This window comes from Sinohyriopsis cumingii, chromosome 6 (genome assembly GCF_028554795.1).
Source record: "Sinohyriopsis cumingii isolate HCF-2022 chromosome 6, ASM2855479v2, whole genome shotgun sequence".
Classification (NCBI taxonomy): domain Eukaryota; kingdom Metazoa; phylum Mollusca; class Bivalvia; order Unionida; family Unionidae; genus Sinohyriopsis; species Sinohyriopsis cumingii.
Genome location: NC_142966.1, coordinates 53,184,081 through 53,208,033, shown reverse-complemented (window position 1 = coordinate 53,208,033; position 23,953 = coordinate 53,184,081). Strand labels below are relative to the sequence as shown.

The 23,953-nt window shown below is 36.6% G+C and overlaps 1 protein-coding gene across 1 annotated transcript in view; it reads right to left on the bottom strand.

Annotated features, from left to right (window-relative positions):
* Window positions 1–18,044, bottom strand: part of LOC149796942 (glutamyl-tRNA(Gln) amidotransferase subunit B, mitochondrial-like) — a 48,951-nt gene extending 30,907 nt beyond the window's left edge. Inside the window, exons 1-4 of the mRNA XM_089961624.1 lie at window positions 17,918–18,044; window positions 15,622–15,772; window positions 14,468–14,581; window positions 11,725–11,923 (exon numbers count right to left, since the gene is read on the bottom strand). Coding sequence (XP_089817750.1) covers window positions 11,725–11,923; window positions 14,468–14,581; window positions 15,622–15,772; window positions 17,918–18,018 — 565 coding nt within the window. The 5' untranslated portion in view covers window positions 18,019–18,044. The remainder of the gene's footprint in view (window positions 1–11,724; window positions 11,924–14,467; window positions 14,582–15,621; window positions 15,773–17,917) is intronic.
* Between the last annotated feature and the right edge of the window lie 5,909 nt (window positions 18,045–23,953).

The window sequence follows — 23,953 nt, the reverse complement described above, 5'->3', positions numbered from 1 at the left end:
TACACACGAGAGCAGTACCTGTGGGATCCTGCACCCTGAGTAGTGCCTTATGCTCAAATGTTTTCCAGATAAATCCATCAAAAGTTGCAAGGTCATGCCTGGAACTGGCATTGTGCTGTCATGAAGGTTACAGACTGAGCGTACCAGCCAACTGATTTTATTATGTCTTCAATTGCGGCATTACATTCAAAGGCCAATCTCATCGAAATTACTCGTATTTCATGAGATAAAATTTACCTAAGTTGTACCTCATCTTGTGAGAGCTATGAATACACTGATCAAATAGCTCTTTTTAGCAAATCAACCAGCACTTGTAGGATTATGTATTGCTTTCCTGCCTTTGATGGCACAACACATACTTTATGCCTCATTTCGCATCTGGGGGCACATACTGGGTCTTGCATATTTGCCTCTTTCAGTGGGATGATTAAAGAGTGGATAGATATTTGTTGACTATCAACAGTAATCCAATTTTACACATGAAATTGAGTAGTGTAATTAGCATGGCTGAGCCAACAGGATGGAACTGCATGTAGTCTTTATCCATAGAAAGTGACTGCTGCTCACTCACCCTGCAAGCTGAAGCAAGTACTATCAGGAAGCAAGTCCTGCAAGATAACTGCTTTAGTGAGGTGAAAAACATGAGATCAAACCTAGATTAGTAGAGTCACTTGTAGACCCCCAGGAGAGGTTCCATTTTGGGAACAAGGTGAGTGAGCATGGTCTGGATGTCAAAATTGGACAGCAAGTTAGAATGGCTCATGTTACAGCCAGTATATTCTCTTCCATGGTGTCTGAATGTGTCTTAGCTCCTATGACTGTATACCTTGATTGTGATAGGGGCTAGCTTCTTGCATGGAAAGAGGGAAAAAAAAAAGTTAGATGGAGGATGGAGGCTGAGAGTGGCATAACAGTGTTAGCATGACATCAGTCATTTAAAAACATGCCACATACCTTCATATGCCTTCAAAGTGAAAAGTCATCTAGCTGTTGCAATCCTCTCCACAACTGAAGTGCAAAACTCCATTTCATGCAGGGCATCCCTAATGGATCAGGTGTGAAAGAGGAGTTTCTTCTGACAGCATGGTGGTCACTATGAACATTCATCACTAGATCAAGGAAACTGTTGATTCAGGATCTGTCCCATTGGATAGGACCAATCAGAACTGGAAGGGAAGGCATATGCCCATATTGCCTACCAGATGACTGAAAGGATGTTAATGGCCCATGTCTCTGGGTCAGGGAATGGAAAGACAAAAGTGGGCAGTTTGTTGTCCCACCTCAGTGCAAACAAGTCTAACATTTAGACGGTCCCATAAGGTGCAGATTTGACGGAAGATGAACAAATGAAGGAACTACTCCATAAGAAGCAGTTGGTCTCTCCTTGATTATGGACAACCAGGATACTGAGCCTGCCTGAGATGTGTCTGACTTCTATGTTTATATGATATGGAATTACATCACAATTAATACTTCCAGTTCAGTACCCACGAATGTAGTTCTAGTCTATTTTTAGAACATTTTTTCCTCTCTCATTTTGATGGTGATAGAAGAGTTTTATTTATGCAGTTTTGGTAGGGATTTAAAGGTAACTGTTTATTCTTGATAATATGAGCTCAGGGTGTTGTTGTCTGTATGTATTTTGGCGACAGTGCACAGTGAGTAATAAGGCCTTGGTGATGATCCAGAAGTGAAATACGTGTTCTGGTTACATGCTGTTATGTTGAGAGTCAATGATCTAAAAAAAGAGCAGGTCAACCTTTGACAAGAACTTCACCGTGAAGTCATCTTTGAAGGTATTTTAGATTAACATATGATTTGCATTGATTGTCACACAGTGGAAAGGTCAGTACTGAGAAACAAATGTAGAGAACATATAGTAAAATTAATTGTGTACTATGTCCTGTAAGGGCAGTATTTGAGCAAAGTTTAAATTGGTATAAAATCTTTATTATTAAAGATAGACACATGAAATTTTAATATGTCATGTATATTGACTTTTAAAATATAAGAATGAAATTAAAAGTAAAAAATTAATTTTTATTTTAAAAATTTTAATAAAATTTAAAAAAATTAAAAAAAAATAAATTAAAAAACCCCTAAAATGCACATATATAATATTTTTGGGAATCGTATTAAATGTTATCAGCATGTATGTATTCCTACACCATATAAAAGCTCCAATGTTGGATTTTTGTCACATTTTGTCAGAGAAAATATCTTTGTAGTCAAAATGAGACCTTCATTAAAAATACATGAAGACAAAATTATAATTTGTATTGGCCATTCAGACTATTTATTAGGGGTCCAATCAGTTAATTTATGTGTTTATGATGGGGTCACTTCCTGAGTAACAAACATCTGCTTGTATAGCCTTCAGTAATTGTTTATAAACATAGTTATAAGGTATTTAGTGAGAGGACAGCGATGAAAACTTTATACTAGAACCTACTCAAGTTCTCTACTAAATCATTTTAAACTGTCTGAGAATGAAATACAGGTCAAAGGGATAAAATATGCTTCCCCCAGGTATATTTACCCTTGGATGTAAGAAAAAAGCAAAATGATGTAAGTTGAATACAAAATGCATTCCATTTTATTGTTCAGTTAGGTTAAGATATTGATTGGTGTAGTGCGGCATTGTGGCCTATATGATGTTATGGGAATTCTAATGATCCATCTTGATTTATGCATTATTAATTACTAATACTATTTGTTAATTGACACTCTAAAGATTACATAAGAAGCATTCAAACAAATTATTTGAATTTAACTCTGTACATGGTTACATATCCCACATGTACAAAAATATACATCCATTTTAGAATGTTTGGGATCAAAAGTTCACATTCAGTACATCATATAGGCTGACATTTTACCTATAGTGAACCTGTAAAGCACATTTATGGCTATGTGCACTGAAAATATCCCAAAATGTTATTTTCATCATGAATATGCCTATGTATGGTAACATATTTCAATTTAGTACTTTGACAGAGTGCGGTATTGAAACATCAGCTGATATCTGATTCCATTCAATCAATGAGCTTAATAATTGGTAACCAACACTCTTCAAAATACCATATAAATGTTCAAATAGATAATTTGAATTATGTTTGCACATTTGATCTTAACAAGTACATTGTATATGTCCCACATATGCAAATTTCCATCCTTGTTTACAAGTTTTGGGGATGAGAATTTCACATTTAGCTGATGATATAGGATTTATTGGTACTTATAGTTGATTTTTATGACCACATTTGGCTGTATTCACTTGCAATATCCAAAATTGTTATTTCCCTCATGAATAAGAATGCTTATAGTAACACATTCTAATTTAGTATATTGTCACTTGACTTTCCTGTATACTGGTATGTAATAATGTTTACACCAATGATCAAACCTCACCGCCCCAACATTGCCTTAAACTTTATGATACATAGTCTACCTGATCAGTTATTTAACTTGTAAATGGCTAAATGTGCTTCTAGAAACCTCATATACTTTTAGGATGAATTTAACACTTTAATACATGGCCATTGCTTCACATTTCTGAGTGTCACTCTGTCAAGTTTAATATTTTCCCCCATGCTTGCAACCTTAATGTTAATTTGAAATCACCATATCTAACACATTTTAACTTCATTTACATAGATCTTACTGTTTTCTAGAATTAAGTGAAACATATTGTATCTTTTCAGGTCTAGCCTGGTATCTGGAACAAAGTGTTAGAGTTGGATTAGCTTGGAAGCTCTCCTGAGTAGTCTGGTGGTAATAGCATGGTTTCATAAGGGCATGTGCAGTGTACTGCCATAAGTGACCAAGATTAGTTCATATCACCACACTGAAACATGGCACCTCAAAGACATGGCTTAGGTTTTCATGAGAGAGATCAGCACCATTTTTCAGTAAGGTAGAACCTCCCTAGAAACTATTTTCCTATCCCATTGCCACCTTTTGTTGTTATCGACATTGAAATGGAATGCATTTTTGCTATAAAACATGGTAGTGGTCCCATTAGAACTTTAAATCTGAATGTGCTATTAGTTATGGAAACAACTGCCTAAGTACCTGACACAATAAATGTGGAACATAGCACCTGTCAGTGTTTCTTTAGTGTGTACACCTATATGCATCTGGACAGGCATATTGCGGTTTGCTGCCAAAATCACTATGAGCTATGATGCTTCACTACCCCTGGGGAAAATGTTATCAGTTATACAGACCCAAACTACCATTTGTTTTAAATATCATTCATTAGTCAACTTTTCTGTCTAAAATTTGTCAAACTGTGTTTTAAAACTTGTATGAAAATTTAAGTTTTCAATAAAATTTAGTTTTTAAAATTTAAATGTTTATTTAATTTGCCATTAAAACTGAATTTATCAATATTTGTAATTTTCAAACATATTTTCAGACAGGGCTTATCTTGTATCACAATTAGGTTTTTACTGCATTGAAAAATTCTATAATTAAGGAAGATATAGCAAATTTAGTTTTGGTTTCTCAAGAGCACTTGGACCAGAACTTGCACCCTGTGGAACACCAGCACTACATACTTTCTGACAGGTGTCACATGTTTTCCTTGCAAGGAAATTCAAAAAGACTTCATGTATAAAGTTGAAATAGGTATAGCATGCAAATATAAAAGTTTGACTAAAATTGGTGTAAAACATGGAGCCTGTCAGGAATTACATCACAATTAATACTTCCAGTTCAGTACCCACGAATGTAGTTCTAGTCTATTTTTAGAACATTTTTTCCTCTCTCATTTTGATGGTGATAGAAGAGTTTTATTTATGCAGTTTTGGTAGGGATTTAAAGGTAACTGTTTATTCTTGATAATATGAGCTCAGGGTGTTGTTGTCTGTATGTATTTTGGCGACAGTGCACAGTGAGTAATAAGGCCTTGGTGATGATCCGGAAGTGAAATACGTGTTCTGGTTACATGCTGTTATGTTGAGAGTCAATGATCTAAAAAAAGAGCAGGTCAACCTTTGACAAGAACTTCACCGTGAAGTCATCTTTGAAGGTATTTTAGATTAACATATGATTTGCATTGATTGTCACACAGTGGAAAGGTCAGTACTGAGAAACAAATGTAGAGAACATATAGTAAAATTAATTGTGTACTATGTCCATATAGGCACACCAGTGAAGGTCCTTCCATTCCATAATATTAGTAAAGGTCTAGCAAATATATCCCCTCTATTTTAAAGAGGTAGTTAACACTGAAGCACTGAGAATGGTCTTCATTTCCAGAAGACTGATGTAGTGTCCAGCTGCCACTTATCTACATAAAATCCAGCAGCAAGTGTGCCCCCCTCCCCAAAAGCAACAAACTGGCATCTGAACAGCACTTGATTTACATTTGTGGGACTTAAAAAGGTATACTTGCTGCTAACCACTCTCTGTGTTGCCACTGAAACAGAAAGAGTTTGTATTGTTTGAGATCATAATCTGTAATCTTAACAACCAGAGATCAGGCATCAATGTACCAGAAAGGCAATGTGCAGCAGGTACATGTAAATGGAATCAAGGTATAAGAAGTCTGCTGAAGCAATAACCAGGCCAAGGAGTTAAAGACACTCATGGTCAAAATAAATGTCCTGGCAGACACCATCTCTGATGCATGTGTTTGGGAGGCAGATGAACTAAGTTGATATGTGAAATCTGATTTCTCCACATTGACTATCCATCCGTGAATGAGGTATACAAGACTGTTCATATCATGAGGTGAATGCTTATGCAGTGTACCATCCAGGCACACTGACATCGCTGTGGAGGAAGACATCATGAAATCGGAATTGACAAGGTCCGATGTCTTGGTGGAGGCTCAAGGGCTATGATTGAGGCCAAATGGAAGGGCATGGAATTGGTACACAGCCCCACAAGAGCCAAAGTGAAGGTAACTGCATGATACCATGTGAATATATATATGGAAATATGTGTTGGACAGGACAAGACTTATCCTGCATTCATCAATTCACATAGACAGAAGGATGGAACTCGCTGTCTACATCTTGAACTTCTTGGTAGTATTAAACTGATTGACTCTGGCCAAGTCTACTAGGGAAATCAAATTTCTGCTGGTTGACATAACTAGAAAAAGTCTGGAATCTAAACCCAAGAAGTCCAGTTTTCGCAATACCTTCCACTTGCCATTTCATGAGCACAAGTTCCATCAACTTCTGTACTCATTTATCACAAACAGGTTCATTAACGTCTGGTGTAACAGGAGGACTGCCAGTGAATGGGAAGGATAGCATGTCATTGATGGTGGAAAGGAGGATTGGAGAAGGAAAATCTACCTTATTTTCAGTGTCCTCACCCAGCCTGAATACAGAAGTTAAGGGAATATGGTTAACCATAACTTGCCTTGGCACAAAAAGATTGCAGTTGTTGCTCAAAATTATCAATGTAATATTTGTTGATAATGATCCATTCTCTGGTATGCACCCTGATGGGATCACACAAAAATAGGGACTTGCACAGAAAGCCATTAAACTCTGAAGGATGGATATTTTTTTCTTCATCAACATCCACCATGGCCCTGACTTTGTATGCAATATTAACTGATGGTGGAGGAGGGCATTCTGACAATGGCATAATCTTATATGTCTTCAACTGCCATCCCAAAACTGAATCCTGTCTTTTCCATGGTTGGACTAGATACTGGCAACCTCCATTAAGACGTGTAGTACTTTAAGCAGAGCTCCATAAAAATGATCATTTTCTACCAGACATATTGTCATTGTAGATGCAACATTACAATTTATGCTGAAATAAAACTCATTTCTTGCTCTTTTTAACTGTTTGCTTGCTTTGTTGATGAAAATAAGTGAATGAACAGTAATTTGCATCCAAAAAAGCCACAGTTTCACTGTTGGGCACAATTCGGTCAGTTGAACACCTCACAGTGAAAGTAAGAGATATCGAATTCTCTAGGGAAATTCCATTCAAACTCCAAATCCACACTGTAGGACAGAGAATAGCCTTTATTTTCATATAAGTTGAAAAATAAATGTTTAAACTAAATTCTCTTGGAAAGCTTTAAAAAATATAGGTTAATTTTTATGGCAAAATGTCTATGCCATTTTTTAAAATTAATGCGATACCTATATGCACAAGAAAGCCCAACTTTTGCTGAATTTAATGGTATTCATGACTTCAAGGTCTCATTAAAGGCAGCCAACTGCAAGGTCCTATTCAAATGTCTCAAGTCACGCACTGTAAGGTGATTCCGAATTAAATGGCTGACTTCAGATTGGCAAGTGATCCAGATTTTGGCCTCGTATGTGAGAAATTGCAACAGCACATTGGTAAGTAATGTTTTTCTTGCTTTTCCAAACATTTATGAATATTTGTATGCATTTCCTTTTTGATATTTTAATGGATTAAATAAGAATCTCTTCGATAAAATGTGTGTGTATACTGCGACAGGAAGTTCACAATTTCCAAGTGTTAGCATATCTTGCATTCCGAGAGTGCAAGAGTGATTTAATTTTAATAAAAAATAACTATCTATACTGATTCAATGAATTAGTAAAATGAGTGAATAATTAATCATTCTGTGCATAAATATTTTGTGTAGTGCTTGCTTTTTTGCTCATTTCTTTACAGTTCTTGGACATCTAAAAACCAGAAGTTAGTTTCTCTCTTACAAAGTATCTCTTCTTTCTGTTGTTTTCATCAAAATATTTCTTGGTCGATGTTTCCTTGTTATTTTTCATTGGTCTCTATGGGAAATCAACACTTTGTTAATATACAAGAATAGTACTTAATCGCTGTCCATTGCTTGGCTACATAAATAATAAAAAACACATTTCCATACTCCCAATCAAAATATTTCAGAAGTGTCATGATTTGGTATTATGTATAAATATATCAAAACAGTTTTCTTTCTTGTAAACCCCCCCCAAAATGTGCTCACAAAGTTAAAACTTCTAAAATTATATGACCTGAAGATCTCAATCTAGAATATACAAAAATAGCTTAAAATTTTGATAAATATTTTAACAATGTAATATATCTTAAGTTTCAAACTGTGGAAGAAAAACAAATTCAGTTTCCCAATTCTTACACTGATACAGGTCTTATAAATTATTAACTGTGCTATTTTGCACTTTTACAGAGAATGAAGACTTCCACCGTATGTCTAGGTGGTTGATTAAAAAGGACACAAGGAAAAACATAGCCCTTGAGCATCAAGAGCAAGATGTCATCACCTACAAGTTTTTGATCCAGCTCCATCAGCTTAAAAGTAAATCTCCTGTCACTTCTGATCAAATTCAAGAACATTTGTAAAAGATTTGCTCAGCCTCATGTCAAGATGGTTTTAGGCATACAAATTTGCAGAAGGAGATACATCAAGTAATGAGAGCTGCTGCAGAAGCAACGTTAGAATCAATATTTGAATTGTACGTTTTTGTCAATTCTAAAGCGTTATTGAATGACATGAACAAGAATTTGTGTTTGGAGCATACACAATTTCTTTTCCTTTCTTTAAACATGATAACACTTTAACCAGGTTGCTGAACATCAGTTTGTAGAGTTCATGCCAGACAAACCAGGCAAGTACCATGCTGTTCAGGATGAAGAGTATCAACACAAACTTGCTCACTGTCAGCTGACCAACAGGTACAGGGAGCAGTGCTTTGGAGATCTGGACTTCAGCCTTTTCAAGTGCCAGAATGCTTCGGCACATCACCTGTCTATGCTGAACATGCTGAAGAGAAATAAGGCAGTGTCTTCTTTTCTGGCATCCCTGACTGAGAGGAAAACTTTTTGTTCCAGAATTCTGCATGCCTGGCACAGTCTTTCAGAGCAAAACAAGAAGAAGAAGAAATGGATGCAGTTGAAATAAAGAGGCATCAGCTGGAGGAAAAGAAGGCCAAAAAAGAGGCAGCACTTGCAAAAAAGCAAGCTCAGGTGATGACAATTCTTGCAACTCTGAAAAACCATGATTGCCCATGCAGGACTGCTGCAGATGTAGGCAGGGTGTTGCAATATTTCAAGAAACAGAACTGGAAGACTGGGTGCAATCAAGGATAAACTGCAGTATCACAGGGTCATTCTACAACTGATGTTGCCACTCCTTAAAACTAGTTTGCCCTTTAAACAAATGGTGAAGAAATTGAAGGAGTTCCTAAAGGCTGCAACAAATGAAGAGGCAGATGAACTGATAGCAGAGCAGCCAGAGGAAGAAAGTCAAGATGCTCCTAATATGCCTTGTCTGAGGGAATGTGACAGTTTTAAATTTGCTCAAACAGGCATCACAGCAGGTGTGCTGTATGACAGTGAATATTACATTGAAGAGGTGACTGCTGTCAAAGCAAAAACTGTAGGGACTGTAAATTTCTCAGAGTGTTGCATGATCAGAGATGATGCTTATTATTGGCCTGATGTACCTGATGAGGCAGACGTGAATGCCAAGTATGTTTTTATATCTGATTTTGAGCATGGCTCAGCAAATGTCTGCGTTTGGATGGTAAAACATCCAAATATTTTGAAAGAAAGACTACTGGCATTCCAGCAAAACCTGGATAACTTCTAACATTCAAATAAGACTTGTTATCCTGATATGGTGTAAGTTGTAATTAAGGAATTAGCTAACATTCTTCAATAAAGTTTTCCTGCTGTGTTTGTTTTATGATGTTAGAACTGAAGTTATGATATTAAGCAATGCTGACAGGATTTTCCAAACAGACATGATAATTTTGGTATTGAATTTGCCATAAAATGCTTTTTACATTTCAATAAAATATTGTTATTGGTTGTGCTCTTCTGCACAGTACCGATTTTACTTTGTTGTTGCATGTTGATGTCATGCGAGTTCTGCCAAGGGAGGTGGGGTGATGTTAAAAAATAAATGTTGTTCTTAAATCCTCAGGATATAGGATCATTAGATAGATTACAGCAATCTCAACACAATACACTTCAAATTTTAAAACTTGAAAAATAAATGGCCAAAATATAGATTTTTTAACATTTTGCCTGTAATTGCCATTTACCAGTTTAGTGAAGATCTTTAATTTTGGGGGTCTGGTACATTGTTATTTCACAGAATTCAATTCCCAAAAAGAATTAAGCAAAGTCTCTGTATAGAAAATAAGAGAGCTGGAAAGTTCCAGACTTAAACTGCAATTAGTTTCAATAATATCAACTACTTAATTTGGCCATTTATGTAATTTTGACAAATTTGTGGAAAATCTTGGCATTTTATGAAGAATATTTTTACCAATAACTTTTGAACCAAACGGGGTAGACGTATCATCTTTTTTTTTCCTCTTAGTTTTTTTAAAGATCTATTGGTTATAAAATCCATACTGAATTTCTAAGTTGAAAGTTTGGCTGCCAGTACATAGTTGGACTGAAATATTCAGGCCAATCCCTGTCCGCCCCTTCTTGATATGGGTATTATTTCTCCTCCCATATGCTTTGCATCCAGTGGTACAGCATTCTGTATATCATTCTTGATGCAAAATCATCACCATGCTAATAAAGTTCCACATGTTGGATCTGCTAGCAGGGCTGGCTGAGTCATTTCCAGCACAGAGCATGGCCTGACTGGGACATGTTAGTCAGGTGTGGTCATTAAGACTGGGCCAGACAGCTCCAAATGTGATGCTGCTTCACCATGTACTAGTATCATGAATAAGGCTGGACTAACTGGTCAGCTGGCCAGTGCAGTCAACTGGATATAGAATGCTGTTACTTTAGAAATTGTTGAGTGATGCCTTGTTTGCCAGTCTCAGGTGATTCATAAATGGCTAAAACATACATTGCCTGGACAGCTGGACCTGTTGGTCACTGTGCTGTGGATGAAATATTATTTTTGTCATGGTCATGCCAGTGATAGGGACTTATACTCAGTGCACTGCAAAGCTGGGTCAAAAACGGTCCTAGTTTCATCAAATCTCTATACAACAAAGCTAGTATATAGATGTCTCCATCAATTTGGTAAACACCAGGTATATTGCTTTTTAAATTACTATAACACTGAAAATAAATGTTGGATGGTCAAAATCAATTATAAATGGATTCCTTGAAGGCATTGTTTATACTTGCAAGCTAAAGTTCAAACTCGTAACCACCTGGATATGGGTGACCACATAGCAGAATCAAGATAAGTAGATCCGTTACTTCCTATTGTTGACAAGATATATAGATGGAAAGATATTTATCATCTTTCAAGGTGAGGCACAGATTGTAATAAATAACATTTAAAAAACATTATAAACTTAAATCAAACTGGTTATAAGAATTTACATTAAGAATACAGAGGTCATGTTCAATTCTCAACATTTTCCAACATATGACTGAGTTATGTTCCTGTGAATGACTTAAAAAATTGCATCAAACTGGGAATTGTTGTTGTTGTTGTTGTAGGGTTTAACACCATTTTTCAGTACATGATAGGCCATACATGGCGGCCAGTATTAATGGTGGAGGAAGAAACCGGGAAATCCCCGGAGGGAACCACCGACCCTCGGGAAGCTACTGGCAAGCTTTCTCACGTACCCACATTGGCAGAATCCAAGACTCGAACCCACGCAGACAGAGGTGAGATGGCAGTGATCTGTAATGGAGAACGTTTAGACCACTCGGGGCCCCCAAGCTGGGAATAATATACAAACAATTATCATGATTTACGTCATGACTGTCAAGTATTAATATTTTGGGGCAGAGAATTGCTACGATACATCATGAATCAACTACCAGCTCTGTTCAGATCAATCAGACTTCTGTTTTGATCTGCATCATGCAGGCTCTTGCCACTGTCCTGTTCAAGCTGAAGCTGTATAATGCTGGCTGTTTTCCACTTGTATTTATTCCAGTTGTCAGTGTTGTATACCAGGTATTTCACCTTGCCATCTCTGGCTAAAGGATGTCTCTGCTGAGTGATCTGGTATCCCGCCTGTAAGAAATTTTTTATGCTACATGAAACAGAAAACTTAATACATTTAATGCAGCCAGTTTGAACTGGCTTACAACATGAAATTTTGCCTGCAAGCTGTACTAAAATATTGGAACTATTTATGCAAGGATAATTAGAAAATAACCTAAGTATTTAGTAATTAATCTATAAAAGGCACACACTCTCATTTGTTTGTAACCCCCCAATTTTAAAATGAAAAGCATCAAAGACATAAAAATGCACATAATTAACAGTCAACTTACTGCATTTCAAGCCAAATAGAAGCCCTGGATGTAAATGAGCAGACAGACTGCTCACTGTCCTTTTCTGGATTCTAAAACAGTCCATTAAAGTTAAAACTGTCATCTCATTAAAAATTTATATGTCTAGTTTTAAAATTTCTAAAATAAACTGAACAATATAAAAAGGAGGAACTCTTGCATAAATGTGTTCAAAGATATGTAACTCGAAAATTTAAAGAATTATTGAGATTATCAACGATGGTGAACTGCATCACATCTATTGCTTGAAAACACAGACTCACCTATTCAATTATGGTGACCATGTTACTAAAATGCTAAAACGTTAACCAAGTTTGGGATCCCCTGGTGACACTCAGGTTAAACATTATATATTCTTAATGAAGTGTCAAAGTTCTGTGTGTTTTTAATATCCTCGATGCCTTTTTGTTTTTAAGATCAGTAAGGGTTGCAAACAAATGAAAGTGTATGTGTACTATAGTTGAGTCTTTAATAGTTCAACCAAGCCCGATATTTAGCCAAACAGAAAAACAACTGTGTTTACAACAAAACAAGTGGGACGTGAGTATGTGAAGTGTTTCAATGAGATAACTAGTCAGCCTCCATAACTGCCAGGATATTTTAATGTGGAAGGTCTATTCCGACGGCCTCCATACTAGTTAACTGTCAGGATATTTTAATGTGGAAGGTCTATTTTGACAGCCTCCATATTAGTTAACTGTCAGGATATTTTAATGTGGAAGGTCTATTTTGACAGCCTCCATAACTGTCAGAATATTTTAATGTGAAAGGTCTATTCCGACAGCATCCCTTATATGGAAGATGGCATTTTTGTCACTTTGCTGGAGCATTTCATATAATATTTGGATGGCAACTGAATAAATAAATCAATGATGACAAGTTAGTGCTCAAACATTTAGGATGTTACCATAAGGAGTAGACATAACCTTGGGATTTAATACTGGGGAGACCCTAAAGAAAGCAGACCACACAACATACAGGGAAGGGTGCCACCTTAGAAGACTGGGTGCAGCTCCTTCTAAAACTGGAATGGGAAAACACTGTTTGCAACTGCATGATATTTCATGTGTGGGGATAAGAAAACATACAAATTCTTAAGCCAAATAACACAATCACTAGATATGATAATATCTACAACTGAACAATAAAATTCATGTTAAGAGTTGTGAGATCTGTGTTTTTAAAAGAGAGAACATCTGCAAATAAATAAAGTCTGCAAAACAGATTTGTGTGTGTGTGTGTGTATGTGTGTGTGTGTGTGATTTGGGTTTTTAATGTAGCTTTAACAATTTTTCAGTCATATCACTATGATGTCTGCAGTGTGACAGTTTCTAGTGATGTCTAACACTGGGCATCATGCTGCAGACATGTATCATGATGTCCCACCCAGTCACATTATCCTAACACCAGGCCAACTAGTCCTAACACTAACCTCTTAATGCTGAGCACCAAACGAGGCGGCTGTTAGTACCATTTTGTAAGTCTCTGGCATGACTCGACCAGGAATCGAACCCATGACCTCCTGCATCCAAGGCGGATGCTTTAACCACTAGGCCACCGGAGCAGTCAAACAGATTTGTAAATAGATATATTGATAGTATTTACCAGAAAGAAAACTAAACTGCTTCCATGGATCTTTAAGAAAATGGATGTGAATGTTGGACAAAGAAATACCATTTTGCTTTTATTCCGAAGGTGTGTGTGTGATCTGTGTTTTTAACATAGCTTTAACAATTTTTCAGTCGTATCACTATGATGTCTGAAGTGTGGCAGGTTATAGTGATGTCTAGCACTGAAGAATCATGCCACAGACATGTAGCATGATGTCCCTCCCAGTTACATTGTCCTGACACCAGGTCGACCAGTCCTAACTCTAACCTCTTAATGCTGAGCGCCTAGCAAAGTTGCTGTTAGTAGCATTTTTATGTATTTTGGTATGACCTGGCCAGAGTTCAAACCGGCAACCTCCCGCATTCAATGCAGTACCGATTCAAAGGAATATAATCCGGGAAACGATACTGATTGGCACCATTTCATGGCACAAACTTGAAGTTAACTGTGTCTTTTTTTTGGTATTACTGAATTTTCAAAAAGCATGTTTAACACAGTTTATGATGAAAGTCAAATATGAGACAAAAAGAAAGCAAATTTAAAAACAATTTTTAAAATTATATTTACACTTTTCTTGAAAGAACAGATGCATGAAATTAAAGAGCTCATCCTATCTACACTCATTTCAAACACCTGTTGACAATTATCTTACTGGAAGATCTGCATAGAAGTAATGCTTCCTGTCAAATTTTGATATCTGACTTATTTTACATCCCAGAGCTGCTGCTGTCCTGATTCCTACCTCAATACTGCGTCGATTGAGAACCTTGAATAAATAATGAGATGAATTCAATAATTAATAAATGAAAAGAAAACACAAAACTAACATCAATGTGCATGGTGGTGGTGACATATTTAATTCTTTATGACATTAACAGTGACCTATTTAGATCAAAGTACATGGGCACTACACTCATCCCACCCTCTGAGCACTCCTAGTCTCTGCCCTTTGCCATTCAAGAATCCCCACCACCTATGCCTCTATCAAGATCACAAAAATACTAACTTGAAACTGTGTAATCCGCTATTTATTCTAATAATTTTCTGCTTTTTCAGTTTTGGATAAACACAGGAATATGCTTTGTCTGTTTCTAATTCCCAAGAGATGACATCTGAAATTTCATCATTTGCATCAAATCCTTTTAACACAAACAAATAAGTGAATCTACTCCAAAATGTGCCCCTTGTTTCAGCAAAACTGCCTCTTTTCTCCTCCCTTCTAAAACAAATTCCTTGATGGAACAATGTATTAAAATGTTGGAGATAGAATTAATTTCATCAGGTGGTATTCTGTCAACATGTTAGAAAATTTGCTTCAAAATCACAATACAGCTATACCACATACATGTACATGACATATATAGATATCTGTACAATACATGGATTGTCAAACTTGTTTTTATTTCTTTTACTGGCAATGATCTTGTCTTCTTGATAAAACAATATACAATGTAACACCATTTTTTTTAGCCAACCTTTAATTTAGAAAGGAAGTATAAAAATTTACCATTAAGTTCAATCTAAAATACCTTAACATTGACCATAATCTAGGATGTGGACAAATGCCCAGATGGATACAACTTGATGAAGACATAATCAATTTGTCAAGCTTAAACCAAGATAAGCTCAACAGAAAAGTTTTCCTTAATAAAAACTTACTAAAAAATGCACATAAAGCAACAATCTTACATCATTTCAGATATTTAATCAGTAATACTGTACTGAACAACTGTCAGATCACAAAGATAATATTAACTGAAGGATGACTTGCCAACATTGAAATTCATTTATGTCTGTCATACTAACTGGAAGAGTCCCTGGTATTGCAGCATCAAAAATGGAGACTTGTGTGTTAGTACTGCCAGCATACTTTGTAGAGGCTCCTGAGAAAAGCTTGCTTTCTGACTGTATTTGAGCATGTATCTCAAGTCCCACTACACTCCTCCACTCTTGCTCTCTATATAATAAATCAATAGATCAAGTCACAATTGCACCTTAAATATTATAAACCAACTTCAAGATGAGAAGTTTGTATCACTCTGGGCTTTTGCAATGGTGGCCAGATACTAATCTAGGTCAAAAAAAGAGGACATTGCGTCTACCATAATAAATAACAGGGTAGTGTACATTTTTTCCAAAATGTACAGCTTTCATTGCACCATCACAGTTTATACTCATTCAAGCCTTAAGGTTAGCCTCATCCAGAAATGTCTATGTACTTTAACAATTATTTTGCCATGTTTATTTCATGGTGTAAATAATGACCTTTCAAAAAAGGAAAGTAGATGTATGTATCCAATTAAAGTGAATAATCACCATTTAAAGGTATGCTTGCTTCTCATCCTATTCTCATGGGTCCCTAATATTTTGGTATTGACTATTTCCATTGTAAATCGATACCTGCACCATCTGCAGGTAATTCATAATGGTAGTTTTGGTACATGGAAGTGTTTCATACTAACTAATAACAAATTATCTCAATAATGTTTCCCTCTCTGGAAATAAATAAGAAAGCATTGAATCAATAGAAAATGTATCAAAGATTTCTGTTCCCTTTAACTCTAAATATGTTTTCTACATCTGATATTAAAGACCAAATCAATAGGCTTGGCAGAAAAAGTCATTGACTTCATGATGGTTTACAATGACGCAAGTATAAACACATGATTGACCTTGTTTACATTTTGCTCTTTGCCAGAACCATGGTAGACAATAAGAGTTACTGTGCTGAAACCTTGACATCATACTGGAATGTTGCAATCGTGTATAACTTTATCTATTGATATAATTGACAATATGCCAAAATATTATATAAAAATGAAATTATAACATTAATTCATACTAAATATTATATTACAAGAGTACCAATGAAATGACTATACAAAATGCATTTAATTCTTTTACTTATCAAAGAGGAAACTTACAAAGTCAGAATGGAAGAGCTATTTTTCCAGAAAACATCATAACTGCCTTAAGAAAGTACAGGATCTATTTGATATTAGCTACTGATTGCATAACTGTTTGCATGGTGATGGAAGATTTTATTCCCTATAAGTGTGCATAGTATGTTTTACAATGTCTGCTTATTTCTTTGTATATATTTAAAATCAGCATTCATGTAAATAATACTGTTGGATATTGTCTGCCAGACATTATCAACAAAAAATATTGTAAACAATGTACATCATTTTTATGTTAATTGACATCTATGTATTGTATTGTAAACACAGATTATAACTTTGGGGGAGGAAATTAGCTTAAGCATGCATTGACCAGCCATTGTGCATGAGTATTTAAGCACCGTCTTAAAAAAATGTAAAGCTTAATAATAAAAAGACTCTTGAAGAAACGTGTGTTTTATTGTTAATAGTAAAATAGGTCCAACAAGCTAATGATTCTTATTGTATAATGCAAAATCTGACTTTAAAATAAATAAATTAATAGCACATCAGTATAACATTTGGGATGTGGCACTAATTCCTTACCCCTGGAACATTTAGCATTCCGCTGTGAGGGAATAAACCCGTCGTACATGCCCTTCTGGACGAACGCGACGTAAATCCAATCAATCAATCAATCAATCAATCAATCAGTATAACATTTGCCGCGATAATACGATAATCTCGTTTTATACAGCGGTAGTCGAAGAATGCTCTATTGGACGTTGTTTATTGCAAACCTGGCATCATGTACAATAACTGTGGATAACTGATTGGAAATGAATGATAAATAAACTAGACGGGGTAACTTTATTTGCATGTAACTTTACTGTCCTTTATTTGCGATTCGTTTCTTGTTTAGTACCGAGAGTGTACGGTACGCCATCCTCAGTGCCATCACATTCCAATAAAGTGAGACCCATTAATGAAATAGTTGGTACTGAACGTCTAATTGACATGCATGACTTGTATTTTAACAGTACACTTTCAAAAGGATTTTGTTTCCTTTAGACATTTAATATGTTAATAGGATCATTCAAAAATTGTAGGTAGAATCGAAATTAGGTAACATAAACGTAGTTTATTCTAGTACATCCATTATCAGCTATATCAATAACTCAGAAGGCCCTTTCATATAAATTCTAAATAGAACCACAATATACCTTGGGTTATAACTTGAATTCGAAAAGTGACGATTTTGCCGAGATACTAAAGAACACAATCGACACAAACGTCTTAGTGAAATTCGATGGATGGAAACCATTCTGCGTTAGATTCGCATTTATTTCCATGTTCATGGTTTCGCTCTATTGTTTTGTACTCGCAAAAGTGTGATTTCGAAAAAAATTAATATCCCAGGTTAATTTAAGTGAAAAATATGGCGATTTTGAAAAGACTTTAGACGTAATAGATATTTTCAGCAGAACTTTAAGTTTTCTTTATTTTTGGTGTCTGATGTGTGTATTTTAGGTTGAGGAGTATACTGCTTGGCCTGACTTCAGGTGTGCATCTATCAAAAACAACCTAGCTCTGCTTGAACATTGTCACTTCCTGTACTTTAAAGTGTGTGTGTGTGTGTGTGTGTGTGTGTGTGTGTGATTTAGATTTTTAACGTAGCTTAACAATTTTTCAGTCATATCGCTACGATGTCTGCAGTGTGACAGATTATAGTGATGTCTAGCACTGGGGCATCATGCTGCAGACTAAAATGGGGTGGCAAGGGTCAGAGGAAACTCGGACCAGCCGCAGACATGTATCATGATGTCCCACCAAGTCCCATTATCCTGACACCAGGCCGACCAGTCCTAACACTAACCTATTAATGCTGAGCGCCAAGCGAGGCAGCTGTTAGTACCATTTTTGTAAGTCTTTGGTATGACTCGGTCGGGTAAGAACCCGCGACCTCCCGCATCCGAGGCGGACGCTCTAACCACTAGGTCACCGGAGCGGTACTTTAAAGTGTAAAAGGAAGAGCCGTTACCTTCTTTTTTTTTATACTTTATACACGGACCTTGTAATGTCAAAGCCTCATATTCCAAATTAATCTGTGTTTTGACTCTATTATCAAAATACTTTTTCAAAGGGGACTCCGAGTGGCCGAGTGGTCTAAAGCGCTCACCATTCCAGATCACTGCCATCTCCCCTCTGCCTGCGTGGGTTCGAGTCTTAGATTCAGCCAATGTGGGTTACTGGTATGTGAGAAAGCTTGACAGTAGCTTCTGGAGGGTCGGTGGTTCTCTCCGGGAATTTCCCGGTTTCTTCCTCCACCATTAATACTGGCCGCCATGTATGGCCTATCGTGTGCTGAAAAATGGCGTTAAACCCTACAACAACAACAACAACTCTTTTAAAGGCTGTGAAATTCAGCAATACGCAGTAAATTTGCTAAAAGTGTGATGTGTATATTATACAAACAAAAAAAATATCCATAATTTTAGACTACACATTTCATAATCCTTAATTGAAAACCTTTTCTTCATTTAATTACATGAGCAAAATTTCACAAGAATTTGTAAAAGAGTTAATTTTTTCTGAAATCTTCCGCTGTGGATGTAGCAAAACTATGAGTAAATGGATAATTTTTAAATGTAAAAATTGTCAAACGTTTAATATAACAGCTATTTTATTTTCCACCAAAAGATGCTTTATTTGCGCACTGTAAAGTTTAACAGTAACTTTCCTATTCTCTTGCTTGCCTATTATACCCGACATTTTGACAAGATCGATAGACACCTTAACTTTAAAAGCATACATGCATTGCAGTCCCAACTGAACTAATAATAAGTATGTAATGAAGACTTTGTTTTTCCAAATGTGTATCTAAACTTGTAGCGAAAATATTAAGTATATATCGTAGATGTAAATGATTTATAATAGTCATCTAAAGTGAAATTAATGTATCACTTTTATAACAAAAGACCAAGTATTTTATGTAACTATAGAAATGACACAAACTATAAAACAATGCATTTTTTTGTATTTAACCTTCCGTGATCGAATTAAAAGAACTTCTTGTCTTATTATTTTTTATACACATTTAGCATGATTTAAGCTGCTCTATTCAAACAGTTCGGTGACTGCATGAACATGTTTAAAATTTAGTGTTAAAATTAAAGACTTAATACTTTTACACAAATATCCATTGTTAGAGATCATTTCATCCAAACGAATGCTCGCAAGTTAGTTTTCGAGATAGTTGATAAAAAATGTATCGGCCTTGAAAGGTTGTATTAATTTAAAGCCTAGTGTTAAATCATAATGACGTCGGCCGTCGCCAAAGCAACTACTACTGCAGCTGATGCTACTTTTAATATTAAGATGACTGTTTAGATTTAACTCAAAAGTGCTATTCTTACAGAAAAGAAAACCGGCACGTAACATGATATTTTGTTAATGCATGTATCTAATCAATATTTTCATTTATAATTTATGTAACGAGTAGTTTCCTAAAAGCACTTTTTTGGAATTGATAATTTTCGTTATACACGATTGATTAGGTCAGCTCAGATGAGAATGGCAATGAGGACGAAAATGGCTGTTATCTCACGGTTTGAAATTCAGTGATAAAATCGGCACTAGCCTTATTTTAAAATGTTGTAATTTATTTTTTTTTGGTACTCCTATGTAAAGAAAAAAACTTTCCTTAAAACATGTTAACTTTAGCAACGACATCTATTAGAATTTCACTGGTCATAAAATAGTGATGCTAACATAAATTGTGATAGTCAGTAGATAAAATGCAAGAAAACTCGTGCGTTGGTGGAAGCTATTAGTTAACAACAACAGTAGCAGCAACAATAGCAAGGAAACTATACTGATGAATTGGAGAGGCAAATGAGTCATATTTGCGATTGTACCAATCCCTAATACGCAAATATTAATCGCAAACGGATTCAAATTTTATTTTGGAATTCATAAAAAGTGTATGAATTGGTTTATTTCCAGCTTTGTTGTTGGCGTATGCTATTCTCCATTTGTAACATCTTACTTGTCTATTGTACCATATTTTTCTCAACATACAAAAAGCGTTCATCTTAAGAATCTCTCTCTCTCTCTCTCTCTCTCTCTCTCTATATATATATATATATATATATGTGTGTGTGTGTGTGTGTGTGTGTATTTTATTTTCTTTAAAATTTATTTTAATGCTATATTATGCACCTTTGCAGTAATGCTGTCTCCCCATACTTCGATGAGCACATTCAAATACAGCAGGTGTGTGTGTGTGTGTGTGCGATTTGCTCATAGAGCAGCAGAGGGGGCGAATCGGACATTTTGTCCAATCGTTATTTTGCTTAATTATTACTTTCTGCAACTCAACGATCTAGTGTCGTCAGCGCCTGGTAAAAAAAAAAACGACGACGTCGTTGGGGGATCGTCGCGTCGTCATTTGGTTTAATTAACACCTTCTGCGCGCCGATCCCCAGCGTCGTCAGCGTCCGGTAAGCACATCGACGACCGCGTCGATGTCATCGCCCCCCCCTGCTGCTTACAATGAAAATTATTTACAACTAACCGAATATTTGGTCAAGTCCGATACGATATCGTGTCCGAGGATCATGTAAATTTATCGTTACGAATCCATGTGGGGTCGACTGAGCATGACTAAAAAAGTTTCGAAAAACATTAAAGTCCATGTCACCGCCGCACCATGTCTGCCAAATATTTCGTAGCGTGTGTGTATCAACGCCGTTGAATACAGCAAGAATATTACAGTTATCTCTGATTACTTTTGGAATCTGAGTGTATCGTTGAGTGACATATATCACGTCAGTGTTTTTATGCCTGCCTCTGGAAAATATCCTAGCTGGGTTTTTTTGATTGTCTAACATAACATCATCGTACACGACTAGATTGTTAACGTCGCCATCAATATCATCAATACCTGGTGCATCATTGATATCTGTAATAAACTCGATGACATTTTTTTTAGCGATCGCTGATGCATTCTCGTTGAAATCTTTTAACACCTCGTAGCATCGTTGATCATCTACGCTAGGAGCAACCAAATACAACTTATCCCACTTCATCCATCTCATTATTCAATTGAGTAACAATTGCGTCTTGCCGGATCCAGATGGTCCGATGATAATCATCCGGATCGAGTTTGGTAACGCTGCAACATGCTTAACTGGTTCTCTTGTTTTAGTCGCCGAAAAATCAATTATATTCATATCTCTATACATAAATTATGGATCTATATTGTGTGAAGTGTAGAGTACGTACTGGTACAAATGATATGACAACCGCTACAACAAGAAATAACAGATCGGCCCTTACTGGTAAGTGTGCACAATGCGGTACAAAGAAATTTAGATTTATTTCTATTAAACCCGGGGATGTTTTAAAAAAAAGCGAGGAGGTGACATCGCAGCCAAGTTATCAAAACTCCCCGGAACACCGTGGGCAAAGTATCCAGGAGAAAAGCACCTCCCAGGATATAGCTACTGTGGCCCCGGAACACGATTAGATATTAGACTCGATGATCAAAATCAGCCCAAACCCGGTGAGTATCCAATAAATGCTATCGATAAGGCGTGTCATGCTCATGATGTTGCTTACAAAAGTAGCGATCTGCAACAGCGTCATATCGCGGACGTAAAATTAATTCACGCGTTAAATGCTATTCCTGATAAATCCGTCAAAGAAAAATTGGCCTCATGGTTGGTAAAATCGGCTATGAAAGGTAAATTAATGGTGGGCGCTGGTAATTAATAACAACATGGAATCCACCTATTATTCTCCGAGAGGATACTGGAAGGGGAAGGCCGCAATTGGTAAGCTTGCAAGCGCTGCAAAGGTAACAAAGGCCACTGCGGCTAATTGGTTATCCAAACAGGCTATATGGCAAATCTATCTACCACCGCCTAAACAAATCAACTTCTCGCGCTTTGATGTCAGCGTACCTAATGAAGTTCATCAGGCCGATATACTATTTTTGCCGCATGACAACGGTTACAAATACGCGTTAACCGTAGTTGATGTTGCGAGTCGATACAAACAAGCGGAGCCGTTAAAAACAAAGTCGGCAACTGAAGTAGCCGCTGCGTTTGAAAGAATTTATCGAAGAGGCCCTCTGCGCTGGCCAAATCTATTACAAGTTGATCCCGGTAGTGAATTTCGCGGCGCTGTTTTATCAACGCTGAAACATCATAGCGTCGCGATACGACGAGGTCATACTGCGCTACATCGTGATCAGGCAATTGTTGAACGATTCAATCGGACTCTTGCTGAACGGTTATTTGGATATCAATACGCGAAGGAATTCATCCAAGAAAAACGATCTCGTGAATGGGTTAAAAGGTTGCCAGGTGTAATTGCAGCGTTAAATAACGAGATTACCCGAGCAATCAACATGAAGCCCAGCGACGCGATTAAATACGAGTATATACCCGGAAAATCAAAAATAAATAGCGTTTCCAAGCCGATTCTTGGCGATGTCACTGTCAGATATCTATATGAACCAGGAGAGCTTGAAGGCGGTAAAAAAAGAGCTACTGATCCTATTTGGAGTGTTACCACACATAACATATCAACGATAACACGATCAACTGGTAGACCACCGATCTATAGACTGGATTCAACTGCTCCTCAGCGCGGATTTACACGCGAGCAACTACAAGTGATACCTAACGATACTCAATTGCCCCCACGTGGTCTTAACTAGCGCCGTTGCGTCTATTGCACTCAAGACAGGTCAACCTCACATTGTTTTTGACATGACCGAGACTGTTATCGATCCTATCCACGGTAAATTGGCGAGTGTCTTTATCCGAATAACGCCAACTCATTATACAATTGCAACTCGCGCAGTGATTATTCTGTTGTTGTCGTAGCGAGATTATTAATTCGGCATCAATATCAAAACGCCGCTGTTTTTTTTTTATCCTGTTGGCGGTAACCCGAGAGTTTTCTATCAATGACGCTTGCATCGATGGTGACTTTGTCGTTGGTGACTCCGTCACTGACTCCGTCAACAACAATTCTTCGAAGCTGATTTATCCTTCGTACTCTGGACACTGCAAGATAGACTAGATTCGACCATTCGATGCGATTATCAACTATCCAAACAATTGTGTCCGTGATGGTTAGTCCCTGCGAGGAATGTATTGTTGTTGCGTATCCTAGCGTCCACGGGGATTTATCAGCACGTAGCGCGTCCTCGACGACACCGATATCAACGAGCACGATATCATTCA